This window comes from Dromiciops gliroides, chromosome X (assembly GCF_019393635.1).
Source record: "Dromiciops gliroides isolate mDroGli1 chromosome X, mDroGli1.pri, whole genome shotgun sequence".
In the NCBI taxonomy this organism is placed as follows: domain Eukaryota; kingdom Metazoa; phylum Chordata; class Mammalia; order Microbiotheria; family Microbiotheriidae; genus Dromiciops; species Dromiciops gliroides.
In genome coordinates, this window is record NC_057867.1 from 38,361,852 (window position 1) to 38,377,922 (window position 16,071).

The 16,071-nt window shown below is 42.2% G+C and overlaps 1 protein-coding gene across 2 annotated transcripts in view; it reads right to left on the bottom strand.

Moving 5' to 3' along the window:
* TMEM255A (transmembrane protein 255A) overlaps positions 1–16,071 on the bottom strand; it is an 88,222-nt gene continuing 72,151 nt past the window's right edge. For both annotated transcript variants that reach the window (XM_043973571.1, XM_043973572.1), the window contains one exon: positions 1–2,368. In XM_043973571.1, the coding sequence (XP_043829506.1) occupies positions 2,210–2,368 (159 nt within the window). In that variant the 3' untranslated portion in view covers positions 1–2,209. The remainder of the gene's footprint in view (positions 2,369–16,071) is intronic.

The window sequence follows — 16,071 nt, forward strand, 5'->3', positions numbered from 1 at the left end:
TGAATATTCACACTTTTATTTTCTTTTAGGGGTGAAAGGAAAGGATAGTTGAATTAATCAGAAACATCACAAAAGCAATCAATTTCAAACATGGCAGTGATACAGAGTTGAAGCAACACTCCATTTATACGGATTCTGGATTAATAGTTTCTATTTTCATGCCTTGTTGAGCACTTTAATATAGAATTAGGAATAAGGCATTAAATATTACAAAATGCAATCAAAATACATATTTTGGAAACATTCCTTCATTACTGCAAACGTTTTGCTAAATTAAGATAATATTGATATTTCTTATGATAACATGTACTTTATATATATATGTAGTTCAGTGTAATATAAATACTGATAAAGCTGCTCAAATTAATTTAGTATTACAAAATCCATAATGCATTATTTTCCAGTTACTTTGGAAAGTAAGAAAGATACATAGAAATGAGATCCTTATAATCTTAATATTTTGGTGTGCAGAAATGTGATGGTATAGTTTTTCAAAATTAAATGCTTATTAAAGCTAAAGGAAAAGTATCAACAGAAAACGCCAGTGATAAGATAACAAGTTAATATCATACTTAGAGTAGCAAGACAAATCATGGTATTCTCTACATAGAATTCAATGGAATCCCCTTTCCCCCATCTCATGCTTAGATCTGCAGAAAAATAAATAGCGATTTTGTTAAGAATTACTGTTGTTGGTTTTTTTTTTCAGACCCTAAATCTGGATGACAAAACTCATAATGCTAATAGTTGTTTCTCAAAGAGATGCACTGAGCAAATTGAGTGCATTTTAAAGGCAATAAGGAATCCTGCAGCTAGGTGTCTACAAATATATATTTGTTTGGATAACCAGCACCTGACTACAACCTCTAGACCCTAGCCTGCTATATTAATATTGATCATTTGTCAAATTGGGGAAAATGTGACCTGTTTGCCAAAGGATTCGATTGTTCTTCTAATTCCCTCTTATTGTATGATACCAAAATGTAGGATTATCAAATTGTTCCTTTAGTACCCTCTATTCTCACAAAGCATAAACTTCTCTCTTCATAGGTTGAGTCCCCCAATTAGAATAAAAACTCTTTGAAGGCTGGGACAGGTTTTTTGTTTTTGTTTTTTTTTTTGCTTTTTGCAGTAGTTTAATTGCACTGAAAGTCTTTATTTGGTGGGAGTCAGCCTCACACTGGGTGGTAGGAGGATAAAACACAATAATGTATGGAAAGCCGTAAGCACCATATACATATCTATTATTTAAACTTCACTAGTATGGTTTAAAGCTTGGAATACTTTTTTAAAAGCTGCTCAGATGCTTTATATCTACCATAATACTTAGAAATTGAGCGAGATGATGATGTCGCACTTTTTACAGAAGTCGGGCAGGAGCCTGACATGGTGGAATGATTTCGTTGCTGTTTTGCAGAATGTATGAAGTTTGTTAGAATGCTCAACCAGCCCAGTTGGAGAAGATTAAATAGCCACAGAGATCACAACAAATCACTAACAAGCCAAGACAATCTAGCACTAACAATAACACACAGAATTTTATCCAAGTAAGATGTGTACTTCTAGCAAGTGGATTATTCGCTGGAGCAAACTGTGTAATATCCACAGGTTCCTAGGTCTACTTTTAGGACCCACTTTTTCAAAACCTCACTTGTATGTTTGGATGGTACGCGAACAAATCCCGATTTCCCCACTAAACGAAGAGGAAGAACTATTGCACTTTTCCCTTTAAGAGGTACCACTAATGAGATCTGAGCTGATTTTTTGCATCACTCAGGAGAGTGAAATAACTATGGTAGGGCCCATCAGCTGGGGACTTCCTTGGGGTTGAAGGTAGGGGTGTTTCAACTGAAGGGGTCGTGTGGCTGAGGGCTATGGCCAATTTGCATAAAATGGAAAATGGCAATTTGATTGCTGCTGAATGCAGAGGTGGAGTGAGAGGGTGATATAGGCATGCTCAGTCCTTGCAGTGCGGGATCCCCAGCATGCTTGCAGAGACAAGGTAAGCTGATCTCAGTTAAATGGAGAGAAGTAGTGGGTTTCACCTGGTCACCCCCTCTTCTGCATTAATAAATAAGAAGCATCACCCTCCCCTGCCTGGGCAGGAAAATCATGAAACTGCAAACGCTGTGGAAGGATCACACTTTAAACTCAGCCAATGCTACAGTAACAGACGTCCATGATCTCAGTGGTGGGCAGGAGTTCTTCATTACGGACTATACGGAGGCGGCTTTTCAAAAGGCGAATAATATGGTGGAGAGTACTGTGGCGGCTCATTGGAGGACCACATGTAGCTTGGAGAAGGCGAATTAGATTGAGGCTCATCGGAAAGTCCTGGTGGGTTGGAGCCCGGAAAGACACTGCTATGCTGTGTGAAGAAAACAAAAGTCAGTTCAAGGCCCAGTTGGTCACTCTTTGAACAAAGGGTTAATGTATTCAAGAGTCCGTTAACCATCAAATTAATTTCTGCCCCTTTACCTTTGAGTTTCACATTTTCTCATCAGACACAGCTTGGTATAGTGGATGGAGAGCTGCCCAAAAGCTAGGATGACCTGGGTTCAAGTTTTACCTCTGATATACTGGCTGTGTACCCCTGTGCAGGTCCTTTAGCTGAGTGCCAGTGGTGTCAAATTCAAATAGAAACTAAACCATACCTAAGAATCCCTGCTGGTACATACTGACCTAGAAAACCACATATTAACATTGTCTATGTTTTATTGTATTCTTATTTTCTTTGTTAAATATTTCCCAATTATATTTTTAATCTGGTTTTGCATTTGACACCTCTGCTCTAGGCTAACAACTCTCTAAGCTCCTAAATTGCAGAGAAGGTGCCAACCCACAGCCCTTATATCAGTGAAATCTGAGGTCTGCTCCTTACCCCTACTTTCACAACCAGTTAAAAAGCCTTTTTTTGAATGATCAATTGAGAATTTATGAAACTCCTACTATGTGCCGGGTAGAAACCAACTGTGGCAGCTCTACTGTCCTCCATGTCAAAAAAATTGTTATTAAAAATCTTTGCAGTCCATTTTCACTTCCCTGTTTGTTGTCTTAATTCCATTTTCACTCCTACACGGCCTTGGGAAAACTTCTTAGTTGGGTCTCTTGCCAAGCTGCCTTTAAATTGGTTTTTACTTTCCACTGCCTCTCTTTTACGGGGGGATGCTACTTACAGTTTTCTAACAGCCTTTTTGGTCAAAATAGAGACATGAGTTTTGTTATCCCTTCCATATCATGGAGGCTAGGGGCAAAGCACCCCTGCGATCAGGAAAACCCACATAAAATTCTTTGGCCTTCCCTTTATACCAGAGAGGAAGTCTGACTTTGATCTTTTTCTTTTTTTCTTTTCTTTTTTTTTTTTAAGTGAGGCAATTGGGGTTAAGTGACTTGCCCAGGGTCACACAGTTAGTAAGTATCAAGCGTCTGAGGCCGGATTTGAACTCAGGTCCTCCTGAATCCAGGGCCAGTGCTCTATCCACTGCGCCACCTAGCTGCCCCTGATCTTTTTCTTTTATGGGGTGTTTACAGCACCTTATTGCAAAACTGGAGTTAAATATTTGGTCACAGGCTCTGTGTCGTCTTCATATTTCTGTGGCTTCTGTAAGACTTCCTCCAAATTCCCATTTCATTTCTTAGGTACTTGCATGATAGATTGAAATTGCCATGAGGAAAGTTGTGATGTGGAATGGATAACTATATTCTAATCATGTATTGCTATTGGCTGCCATAGCTTTCCGCCTGACAATTACCTATTGCATATGGCCATGATTTTTCAATTCCTTTGGTTTTCCTCATTATGGCCACTGATCGATACTAGTTAAAACTTTTGTATGCGATCATTGTGTTTTGCAATTGTTTTAAATTGTATATCACATCTTGCCCCCCTTTCCTCTAGCTATATACTAAGTTTGGTTTTTAATATGACGTCGGTGGTCTGACTGTACGGCAACAGCTGCTTTGGGAACGACTCCCACATCAGTAACAAGTCATCTCCTGTCTGTTAAAATATCAGTTTCATTTTTTGGTGATGCTATTGGGTACTTGCCATGTCCTGTGTCTTCTAATACTTTAAAATACTTTTTTCCCCTGAAACTTTCTTTTTTTTTTTGTGAGGCAATTGGGGTTAAGTGACTTTCCCAGGGTCACACAGCTAGTAAGTGTTAAGTGTCTGAGGCTGGATCTGAACTCAGGTCCTCCTGACTCCAGGGCCAGTGCTCTATCCACTCCGCCACCTAGCTGCCCCCTAAAACTTTCTTGAAGAAAATATTCATGGTATAAAGGCATAAGACTTCTGTATAGTTAAAAAGTCGAACCCTCTCATTCTTTATTCCAAGCTATACTTTACATCCATATTTCTCTACATCCTCACTTGTTCCTACCTTTCCTTCAAGGTCATTGAGCATACAAGTGTGGATTGATTTAATTTGGAGAGTCTTATCAAATTCTTTGTAGAACTCTACCATTTCATCATTGGCGACAGATATTGGTACATACTCTCATGGTGGACTTTGCTAGTCTTCTTGTTGCCTTTGAGTATGTGATAAAGTTGACTCTGCCAACCTCTTTTTTTTTTGTCTCTACAAGGAACAGACCAATCTTGCCATTTAGCTGCCATCTCCCTCTTTTTTTCTGGTCTCATTTATAACAAGAATGTTGAGATGGCTATCATTTGGTTCCCACAGTGGGATGTCCATTGGTTATACTAGTTGGTCACTGAGCATGGATCTCAAATTAGAGCAAACTACCATTCTCCAGCTAAGAATGGTTTTTGCCTTTTTTTTTTTTTTGGTGAGGCAATTGGGAGTGAAGTGACTTGCCCAGGGTCACACAGCTAGTAAGTGTCAAGTGTCTGGAGCCAGATTTGAACTCAGATCCTCCCGACTCCAGGGCCGGTGCTCTATCCACTGCGCCACCTAGCTGCCCCACATATCCAGAGGCTCTTAAGAGTTCATTGAAGGCTAGGTGGCCCAGTGGATAGAGCACCGGCCCTGGAGTCGGGAGGATCTGAGTTCAAATCCAGCCTCAGACACTTGACACTTACTAGCTGTGTGACCCTGGGCAAGTCACTTCACTCCCAATTGCCTCACCAAAAAAAATGTTAAGAATTCATTGGGAAGTCATAATTCCTATTTTTCCTGCTCACTCAAGTTTGTGTGGGCCCAGAGCTCTCTGCAATCAGTGGAAGGATGGTCTAACATATAGAATAGTAGACCTGGAGTCAGGAGGACCAAGGTTCAAATCCTGCCTGAGATACTTACTGTGTGATCCCAGCCAAGTCACTTAACCTCTATGTGCCTCATCTATAAAACGAGGGGGTTATACTTGATGGCCTCCAAGGTTCCTTCCAGCTAGAAATCTATGAGCCTATGATCATGAAAGCAATAAAGCTGTGCCCTCTTTACCACCCCCCAACCTAGTTGTTGGGGAAGGCATGTCAGGCATTTCCTTTGCTTGATGAACTGTGAGCACTCCTATTACATTACTGAGAAGACATCACAACTGCCATGTTTTATTGCCCCAGGATAAAATTTCCAACTGAAGGAATGAGAGAGTCATTGAAACTGGAGACCTTTCCCCAGGTCTTCATTCCAGGAGGGAAACTGAAGGGAAACTCAGTTCACCTCCCTGATCAGCACAATTTCTCTCTCTTGGCTCTCCAATGAATACATCCTCTGAACCACCAAAGACTGATTGGGGAGAGGGAGGGGGAGGGCAGTGGGGATGGCACCAGTCCTTGTTCGAGTAGATCTGGTCCCTCCCTCCCTCCCTCCCTCCCTCCCTCCCTCCCTCCCTCCCTCCCTTCCTTCCTTCCTTCCTTCCTTCCTTCCTTCCTTCCTTCCTTCCTTCCTTCCTTCCTTCCTTCCTTCCTTCCTTCCTTCCTTCCTTCCTTCCTTCCTTCCTTCCTTCCTTCCTTCCTTCCTTCCTTCCTTCCTTCCTTCCTTCCTTCCTCTCTCTCTCTTTCTTTGCGGGGCAGTGAGGGTTAAGTGACTGTATGTTTGATCATGTGTATGTGTGAAACTGTGTGTGATTATGTGTGAGAGCATGAGAGAGAGTAGGTGGATATGTATGATCATGTGGATGAGTGAGACCACGTGTGTGTATGACAGCATGTGAGAGAACAGGTAGATGGGTGAGCATGTATGTGTTCAACATGTGATCGATTTTTGAATATCATGTATGAGTATGTGTGTTTCTGAGTGTGTATAAGCATGTGTATGAGTGTGTGACACCATACGTGTAAACATGTTTGTGTGAGAGAATATGTATGTGCACATATGTTAAAGAGTATTGTGAGATTGTGTGGATGTGGATGAGCCGGTATGTATGAGTGTAGGAGCATGTGAGAGACAGTATGTGTATGAGTATGAGTGTGAGAATATGTGTATCAGTAAGTATGTGAATGTATGTGTAAGTGCGTGGATGTGTGAATGTGTCTGAGAGCATATATATGTATGAGAGCATTGTGTATGTGTGAGTGTGAGTGCTGAGTTTATGTGGGAGAAAGCATTCTATATAAGTGGCATGTGTGTATGAAAGCATGTGTATGAATGTAAGAGTATGTGAGAGCATGTGTGAGCACATGACCATGAGTATATGTGCGAATGTGTATGCATGTGTATGTATGAGTGAGCATATGTATGTGTATCTACAAATATGCATGTTTGAGAACATGTGTATATGTGTATGTGCATGTGTGCCATACTGTATGTGTCAGCATATGGATACAAGCATGTATAAGCATAAGAATGGGTATGAGAGCATGCATATGAGCACATGTTTGCATGTGCATATGTACATGTATGCATCAGGGTGTGTATATATGTGAGAGAATGTATTAGAGTATATATGAGAATGGTGTGAGTTTGTATATTTGAGAGTGTATGTGTATACAAGTGTGTGTGAGCTTGTATGTGGGTGAGAGCATGTATGTTTGTAAGCATATGTGTGTCTGTGTGTATATGTGAGGAGGCATGTGTGCAAGAGCATGTGGGTATGAGTGTGAGAGCATGTGTGTGACTGGATGTGTGAAAGAGCATGTCGTGTGAGTATGGGAGATCATGTGTACATTAGTGTATGAGACTGAGAGCGTGTGAGTATATGTGTGAGTTCATGTGCATATATGATGATGTGGCCACATTTGTGAGAACGTGTGTGAGGGCACATCTGTGTATAAGCATTGTGTGCATAGGAATTGTTAGAGCATGTAGGTAAACGTGTACACATGTGAGAGAGCATGTACATAAATGTGTGAATGAGTATACTAGAGCATGTATTAGTGTGTATGTGTGAGAATATGGGGTATGAGGTGTGTGAACATGATAGTGTGTGTGTATGAAGGGATTGTGTGTGAATAGGAGCATGCGTATGTGAGAACATATAGATATGTGTGTATGTAGATATGTACGTGCATGCAGATACATGAGAGCATGTAGATATGTATGTGCATGTAGATACATATGGGAGAGTGTATACATGTGTGTAAGCATATAAGTCTATGTGGTATGATTATATGCATGTAGTGTGTGAGAGATGGATATTGTAAAAGAGATGTGTATTGTGTGTGCATATGTGTACATTATAGTGTGTATAAGTATGTATGTGTGACATCATGGGTATGAGTATATGTGTGAGTGTTTGTATAAATGTGTCTAAGTGTGAATGTATCAGTATATATGTGTGAGAGTGTGTGTATAAGTGAGTGTGCGAATGTGAGCCTGTGTGCATGTGCGCTTGTGCGAGAGTGTATACATCTGTAAGCACATGTAGATTGTATTGAGAATATTCTAAGGGGGGGGTGTCAGAGTGTGTCTATGTGTGAGCACATGAACATAAGTATGTATTGTGAGTGTTTATATGAGTGAGGGCATGTGTGTGAGAGCATATTGTATGGGAGTGTGTGATAGCATGTATGTGTATGTGTGTTGTGAAAGAGTATGTAAATACATGTATGTGTTTGTGAGGGCATGTGTGCATAAATGTGTCTGTGTGAGAGGATATTTATTGTGTGGCAGGCAGTGAGAGCATGTGTGTATCAGTATTATATGTGGGTGTGTATGAGTATGAGGGCATATGTGTGTGAATGCATGAGAATATGTATGTGAGAGTGTGTGTATATATGGGGGTGTATATGTGTGTCAGTGTGAGAATGTATATGCAGACAAATATGTGTAAGAATGTGTTATGTGTGTGTGAGAGAATGTGTGTTTGTGTTGTGTGTGAACATGTAAGAGGATATTTGTAGACGTGAGAGTGCACGTGTATGTGTCAGAGCACATGTGCGTATGAGTGTGTGTGTCTTTCTCTCTGCATATGGTGCTCCTGTATCTGGCTGAGGTGATGGAGAAGGGAGAGGCAGGGGTTAAAGATGAGCCCAGGCATTAGCATGTGGCTGCCTAGCAACAGCCGGCACCTTGGAGACCACTAGCTTTGTTCCAGCTGGAGAGCAGGCCGGTGCATTTTGGTCCCAGCCCGAGTCTGCCTTTATTAATGGGATGGGCAGTTGGAGAGGCCAGGCCTTTGATTTTTCCCAGCACACCACAGGGCATGAAAGGCCATCTAAATCGCCTACTGCTGGGCCCAGTCAGCCTAGTCCTTCCTGCTCCTCCTCAGTGGCAGCCTGAGGGTGCCCAAAATTGTACCACACTGGGAGGAAGGCAAGAGGCCAGCCTCTCCCTCCCTCCCTCCCTCCCGCCTTCCCTTTCCTTCCCCCACCTGGCCCCCTGTGAGATTTGAGTTCCCTCTTTAGAACAGCTTCACTGCTTATGGAATCCCAACCACCCCCACCCCACTCACTATACAATCAATTTGGAATAATGACTTGGGCAAAAAAAAAAATCCCTAACTCAATTATGGTAGTAAAGGCTGCCACCAAGTATGGAGGAAGAGGTAGGGCCCTGAAATCCCAGTGCCAACATCACTGCCCTGCTCAGAAACCTTCAGTAGCTCCCTATTACCTACTGAGAGGTATAGTGGATAGTGCTGGCCCTAGTAGCAGGAAGGCCTGGCTTCAACACTGTTTTAGCTGTGTGACTATGGATGAGTCATTTAACCTTTTGGGGCCTCAGTTTCCTCACCTGCAAAATGGGGCTACTAATACTTATACTACCTGTCCCACAGGGTTGATGAGATGAGGCAATTAAACAAAGACATAAAGTTTTCTGCAAATCTTAAAGCATCATATCAGTTTTTACCTCTTATTACAGAATTGAGTTGAAATTCAGCCTGCCATTCAAGGTTTTTCCAAATCTGGCCCAATTCTGCTTTTCCAACCTGACATCTTACAGTTCTTCTACATATAACATATACTCAACAAACCAGACTATTAGTTGTACCCTGTTCCCACACTCTTTTCCTCTTCCTGGAGTTTCCTGTTTCCCCCTGCACCCCCTTCAATCCCTGCCTGTTGAAACCTAGCCATCTCTCAAAGCTGTTTTTCCCAAAGCCTTTTGAGATCCTTTCTGAGCAGACACAAAATGGCTCCCTTGTCACAATCCATGAATTACTTTGATACCTCTCTTAATGCATACAACCTCTGCCCAGCATCATGGTTATTTGTTGCTTATCTTATTTCACCCATTAGATTGGAAGCTCCAGCTGAAATTTTGAGAAAACAGACCTCAAAGGGCTCAGGTAAGATCCCATGGACTAAAAGAATTCTGATCAGGAAGTCCGCTCAGAAGGGTTGGGAAACTCTCGCCAAGAATGAAATTCTGAAGACATAAAGGGAAAGGGTTCCAATGAAGAGGAAAACTGGCAGTGGTCAGAAAGAGAAAGAAGGTCAAAGAAGGGATAAATGGGATTGTGGTTAAGAACATAGAGGAGGCTGAGCTGCTTAATTTTTATTTTGCTTCTCTTTTCTCTACCAAGAAGAATGACCTTTGAATTGCGTGGCTAATATAGGAGTTGGATAGGAAGAGGACACGTAGCTGCCCGGGATGACTACAACCAATGGGCCCAAATGACCTACATCCTTGGGTACTGAAAAAGCTGGCAGATGTGACTGCTGAGTCGTTATCAGTGACATTCAAAAGATGGTGGAGAATGGGAGAGGTCCCAGTAAGCAGGATGAGAGAAGGGGAAGTATTGCAACGTTTTAACAAGGAAAGAGAACAGAGTCTGCAAACAAGTCTGCAAACTTGGGGCCAATGAGCTTGATTTCCACTCCTGGGAAAATCTGAGAACAAGTCATTAAAGGGATGGTTAGTGAACACCTAGAAAAGGAAGCAGCAACTACAAAGACCCAGCAGGGCTTCATGAAGAACAGCTCATGCCAGACTAACCTCATTTCCATTTTTGCACTGTGTTACTAAGAAAAGCAGACCAGAGGAGTGCCACAGATATAGGTTATCTAGCTTTTAGCAAAGTCTTTGATAAAGCATCTCACACTGCTCTGGTGGGAAAAAATATGGGGATTTTGGAAAGAAATGGAGAGAAAAAATATAGATCTCACTAGAGTGAACTCCATATTTTTTGGGGGGGCTGGGCAATGAGGGTTAAGTGACTTGCCCAGGGTCACACAGCTAGCAAGTGTCAAGTGTCTGAGGCTGGATTGGAACTCAGGTCCTCCTGAATCCAGGGCCGGTGCTTTATCCACTGAGCCACCCACCTGTCCCCTATACGTTTTTGATTATGTACCTCATCAGTGAAACATTTTTGAGCTTGTGACATATATATATATAATATACATAATATATATTATACACATATAGTATAATACACATTTTATATATATACATTTATAACTTGTGTGTATACATAGTATACTAATAATTGTGTACATTATGAAGCATCTACATAAATAGAAAGGGAGGAGATAAAGATGAAATAATATTTGATCCTAGAATCAGTAGGGAGCCACTGGAATTTGTTGAGTAAGGGAGTGACATGCTTAGACTGGCACTGTGGTAGCTGTGTGGTAGATGGATTAGAAAAGGGACAGACTTGTGGCAGAGAGGCCATTGCAATAGTCCTGGCGAGAGGTAAGGGCCTTAATTAGGCTGTGGGGATACAGAGAAGAGGACAGATTTTAGAGGCTTAGTTAAGGCAGAAATGACAAGAGCTGGTGCCTGACAAGATAGGTTATATGGATGTAGGGTATGGGAAAGTGAGGCATCCAAGATGATGCTGAGCTTGTGAGAAAACCTAGGCAACTGGAAGGATGGCAGCACCCTTGACGGTAACAGAGAAGCTTAGAAGATGGTGAGGTTTGGGCGGGGGAGGGTCAAGAGATAATGCATTGCAGATCCTAACCCATACATCCCTGCTTATTGTGGGTGACTTTTCCACTCATAATAAAATGGGGGGAGGGGGAGGAAACAGCTGGCTCTTATCCACACGTCAGAGGATGCTTCCATAGCCACAAGGTGATCTTGGGGCCAGATTTTTTCCAGTGGCACCTGTGAACTGCTACGGGTAGCAGTTGGTTTAGATTCTAATTTCCCTGAGGGGCCAGCACCAGGTTCCAAAGGAAGAGGTGGAGTGGGGAAGCAATGGGGAGTAAGAGTTGTGTCAGAGAAAAACCCCGCTACTGACTACTGCAGAGCAGATGGGACACAGTCTGTCAACCTGCACTCAGACTGGTTTTGACACCCTTGGGGTCAGGCCACGGTCCCCCTGGAGCAATGCCATGGCCCACCTGGGGTCCCTGCTCCCACTTGGCTAGATGACAATACGATCAAAGGATTTGGAACTGGTTAAATAGCTAGATCCAAAGAACAGGTCAAAATGGCAGGTCTCCAGTGGAGTGCCCCAGGGATCTATGCCTGGCCCTATGCTGTTTAACATTTTAAGTAATGACTTCCATCACAAAGGCCCAGAAAGAGCTGCCCCTACAAAGGACAACTTCTTTGCAAAGTCCCCAAAGATTTCTTTGGTGCCTTTGCTTGGTCTTCATCTTTTTCTTTCTTTCTTTTTTTCTGATTTCTGCCTCATTTAACCCTGCTGACCACCCTGTTCCTCAAGTTCTCTCTCCAACTTGGTTGGCTCCTTCTGACCTGTTAGACTGGTCTTTCTTGGTTTCCTCCACAGGCCCATTCTCCGCTGCGCTCCTCCCCACCCCGCAGGGCTCTGTACTCAGTTACTCTTTACCCTTCCTCCTTCTCTCTGGGGATGAAGCCATTAGCTCCCATCAGCTCAATTATCCTCTTTCTGCAAAATGACTCTGAAATCTACCTAAGCAACCCAGCAGGCAGCTAGAGCTTACAAGGCTTACAGTATGGGGTCTGGGGTCAGAAAGACCTGGGTTTGAATTCTGTCTGGGAGGGACCCTCATTAGCTGGGTGAGCTGGGGCAAGTCCACTATGAACCTCAGTTTCCTCAACTGTAAAATAAGGCTACAATAGGCCTATTTCCCTGGGTTGTTGTGAAAATCAAAAGAAAGAATATCTGTAAATATAATACTCCAGATAGAAAACATATTCAAACACCTATAATATATGCAAATATATTAATATATGACATATGCAAATATAACACTGTAAATATGATCTGCAAAATATAAGAATATCCCTAAAAGGATTTGGTGAACCTCAACGCACCATGTAAATATTAGATATTATTATTAGTCCCTCCTTGATCTCCAATTCTGAATCTCCAACTGCCTGATAGCTACTGCGCCCCTGGAGAGCTCAGTATGTTTAAAACAGAACTCATCATATTTTCCCCATAACATCCCCACCGCCACCCCACCTCGCCCCCTTCAAACAGCCTTATTTTTGCTGATAGCATCACTCTGATTCTAGTAATAATAGCCAATATTTCTTTTTTAAAAAAATTTTAATCTTTAATTTATTTGATTTTGCTTCCAAAATGAATGCAGATATATTTCCATCTATCTGTATATCTGTACATGTTGGGGATAGTGGGGGGGAAGGGGGGTTTGGCTGTCCGAAATCATGAAGGGCCCTGCTGGGAGGAATAGCCAATATTTCTTCAGAATTTTAAGGTTTGTAAACCATTTATGTAATTTATCTCATCTGACCCTTACAAGAATCCTAGGAGGTATTATTGTCGTCGTTGTCATTATCATCCCTATTTCATAACACCTGCAAACTAGACAAGCCAAATCACCAATAAAAATGTTGATCTACATATTAACAGATTCCTGGGGTGCTTCACCAGAGGGTTCTCTCCAAGGGGAAATCACTGACTTACCAGTGGCTATTGTTGGGGTCTTGTCAATCCACCTAACTAGACTCAATCTTGTTTGTGGTTTTTTTTTAAAGGATGAATCAGTCTGGAATGACTTGCCCTCAATGAAGCTATTGTGATGCTTTGTAATCACTGCTTCCCTTTCTAAATTCTCCCAAACCAACTCTTGGAAATAGTCTTAAATTTACTCCATTGCACATGATGTCCTATCTCCCAACCTGAGGCATTTTCACTGGCTATCCCCTGTGCCTGGAATTCTCTGCCTCCTTATTTCTGGCTTCTGACTTCCTTCAAGCCTCAGTTAAGCTCCCATCTCCTATAAGAAGCCTTTCCTGATTTCCCTTAATGCTAAAGCCTTCCCTCTGAGATTATCTTTGATTCATCCTGTCTATATCCTATTTGTATAGAGTTGTTTGTACATTGTCTTCCAGATTAGCCTAACTCCTTTATGATCATAGTTAATATTTATGTAGTGTTTAATATGTGCCACACTAAGTGCTTTACAACAATTATCTCATGTGACCCTCACAACAACCGTGGAGGGGTAGGTGCCATTATCATCCTTGCTTTGCAGATGGGGAAAGTGCTGCAAGCAGTGGTCATATGACTTGTCCAGGGTCACACAGCTAAGGTGTCTGAGGCTGGATTTGAATTCAGGTCTTCCTGAGTCCAGATCCATCACTCTATCCACTGTGCTACCTAACAGTTCCTCCTTGGCTTTGTGTCTCCAGTGCTTAGTCCAGTGCATGGAATATAGGAGGCACTTAATAAATGCTTATTGACTTGATTCCACTTGGAAGACTAATAATATTGTCCACTATGAGGGGCTATCTCCAGGGATTCAGATAATTGGCAGAAGAACATAGCCTCTCTCTTCCACTTGGCCCCTCTTTTGTCCCAACACTCAGAGGCAAGAGAAAAACCAATATTGCCTGACCAAAAGTCACATAAAGGATCTCCTTGGGAGGTAATGGGCCATTGGCAGGACACAAGATGAACGTTTAAAAAGATACATCCTTTGACTAGAAGTGGGGCTTGTCTATAATTGGATGCAGTAGAGCAGGGCTGGCAGGGCTGTAGGGGGGGGGTTAGTGGGCTGGCACTTTTGTTGGTTTCACAGACCTGGGATACTCCTAACAGCTTTTTATTTATCTGGGAAGAGAAGCAGCTCCTCATTTCTCCAGGTAAAGACTACTATTTCCTTTAGTAAAACTACACAGGATGGTACCACGAACAAAGCACCACTTTGGGCAGTCATTAAGTACTAGAAGGGAGAGTCGGGTGCCCCTTGGTTGGGAAACGGTTGAACAAGTTCATAGGATCTGAAATCAAGAACTGGAAGGGCCCTCAGAAGTCACTTATTGTTTGTTTGTGTGTTTTTGCAGGGCAATAAGGGTCAAGTGACTTGCCCAGGGTCACATAGCTAGTAAGTGTCAAGTATCTGAGGCCAAATTTGAACTCAGGTCCTCCTGAATCCAGGGCTGGTGCTTTATCCACTGTGCCACCTAGCTGTCCCCCCTCATAAGTCACTTAGAGCTCTTTCATTTTACAGATGAGGACATCAAAGCCCGGAAAATGACTTATCCAAGGTAAAACCACTGGATCCTAGATCTAGAACTAGAAGGAATAGCAGAGGTTACCCAGTCCAAATCCCCATTTTTCAGATGAAGTCTCTTCTAGCTCTTTCTTTCCCATAACTTACTCAAAGTCATGTAGAAAATAATCGTTAGAGAAGGGATTTGAAACCAGGGCCTTTGACCCCAGATTCTGTGCTCTTTCTTTTCATATATCCCATTGCCCGACTCGTGAATATCATGAAATATTGTTGTATAAGAACTGATGGATATAAAGAAATTCAGAGAAACTTTGGGAAACTTCTACAAACTGATAGAGAGGGAAGCAAGCAGAATTAGGAGAACCATTTCCATGACGACTATAATAATATAAACCAAACCAATATGAAAAGGCTCAGAGCTCTGATTAATTCTGAAAAACCCTAGAACCAATGACCAATCTTGACTTCTGAGAACTGGTAGGCAATCATGTTTCCCACTTCTAGGTACAGAAGTGGTGGGCCATGGGTATGGAATGAAGGAGACATTTTCAGACATTGCCAAAGGGTTGATTTATTTCATTTGACTGTACTTGTTATAGTCAAGGGAGGGTTCAAATCAATGGTGGAGGCTTCAGGGAGTCCCCAGGAAGAGGCAGTGAACGTAGGAGTGTGGTATGGTAGAAAGGATGCTGACTCCTTTGGAATCCTAGCTCTACCACTTACAAGCTATGTAGCCTTGGACAAGTCCCTTAACCTCTCTGGTTTTGTTTGTTTGTTTGTTTGGTTTTTTGCAGGGCAATGAGGGTTAAGTGACTTGCCCAGAGTCACACAGCTAGTAAGTGTCAAGTGTCTGAGGCCGGATTTGAACTCAGGTACACCTGAATCCAGGGCCAGTGCTCTATCCACTGCGCCATCTAGCTGCCCCCCTTAACCTCTCTGGACTTCAGTTTCCTTGTCTGTAAAATGAGGGAGCTGGACTAAATGACTTCTGAGATCCCTCCCAGTTCTAGAGCTCAGATCCTCTGTGTGACCTTGAGCAAGTCCCCTCCATGGGCTTCAGTTTCCTCCTCTGTAAAAGGAGGGGCTTAGAGTAGATGGCTTATGTTGGTCCCTTCCAACTCTAGATCTGTGTCCCTGAGAAAAATAGAAGGGTTAATAAAAGGATTTACAAAGAAAAATAAAGGATAAAATAATGTTTGCTTTGCAAACCTTGAAGGTTTTTTAAATGTCAGTTATGATTGCTGGGTAAAACTAAACTGAGAATGTTGAAAGAAAGCTGAGCTTGGATACTCCAGAGAAATGTTCATCTGAGCTCTTTTCTGTCAAAAACAAACCAAATTTTTTATTGATGCCTTTTGTCTTTA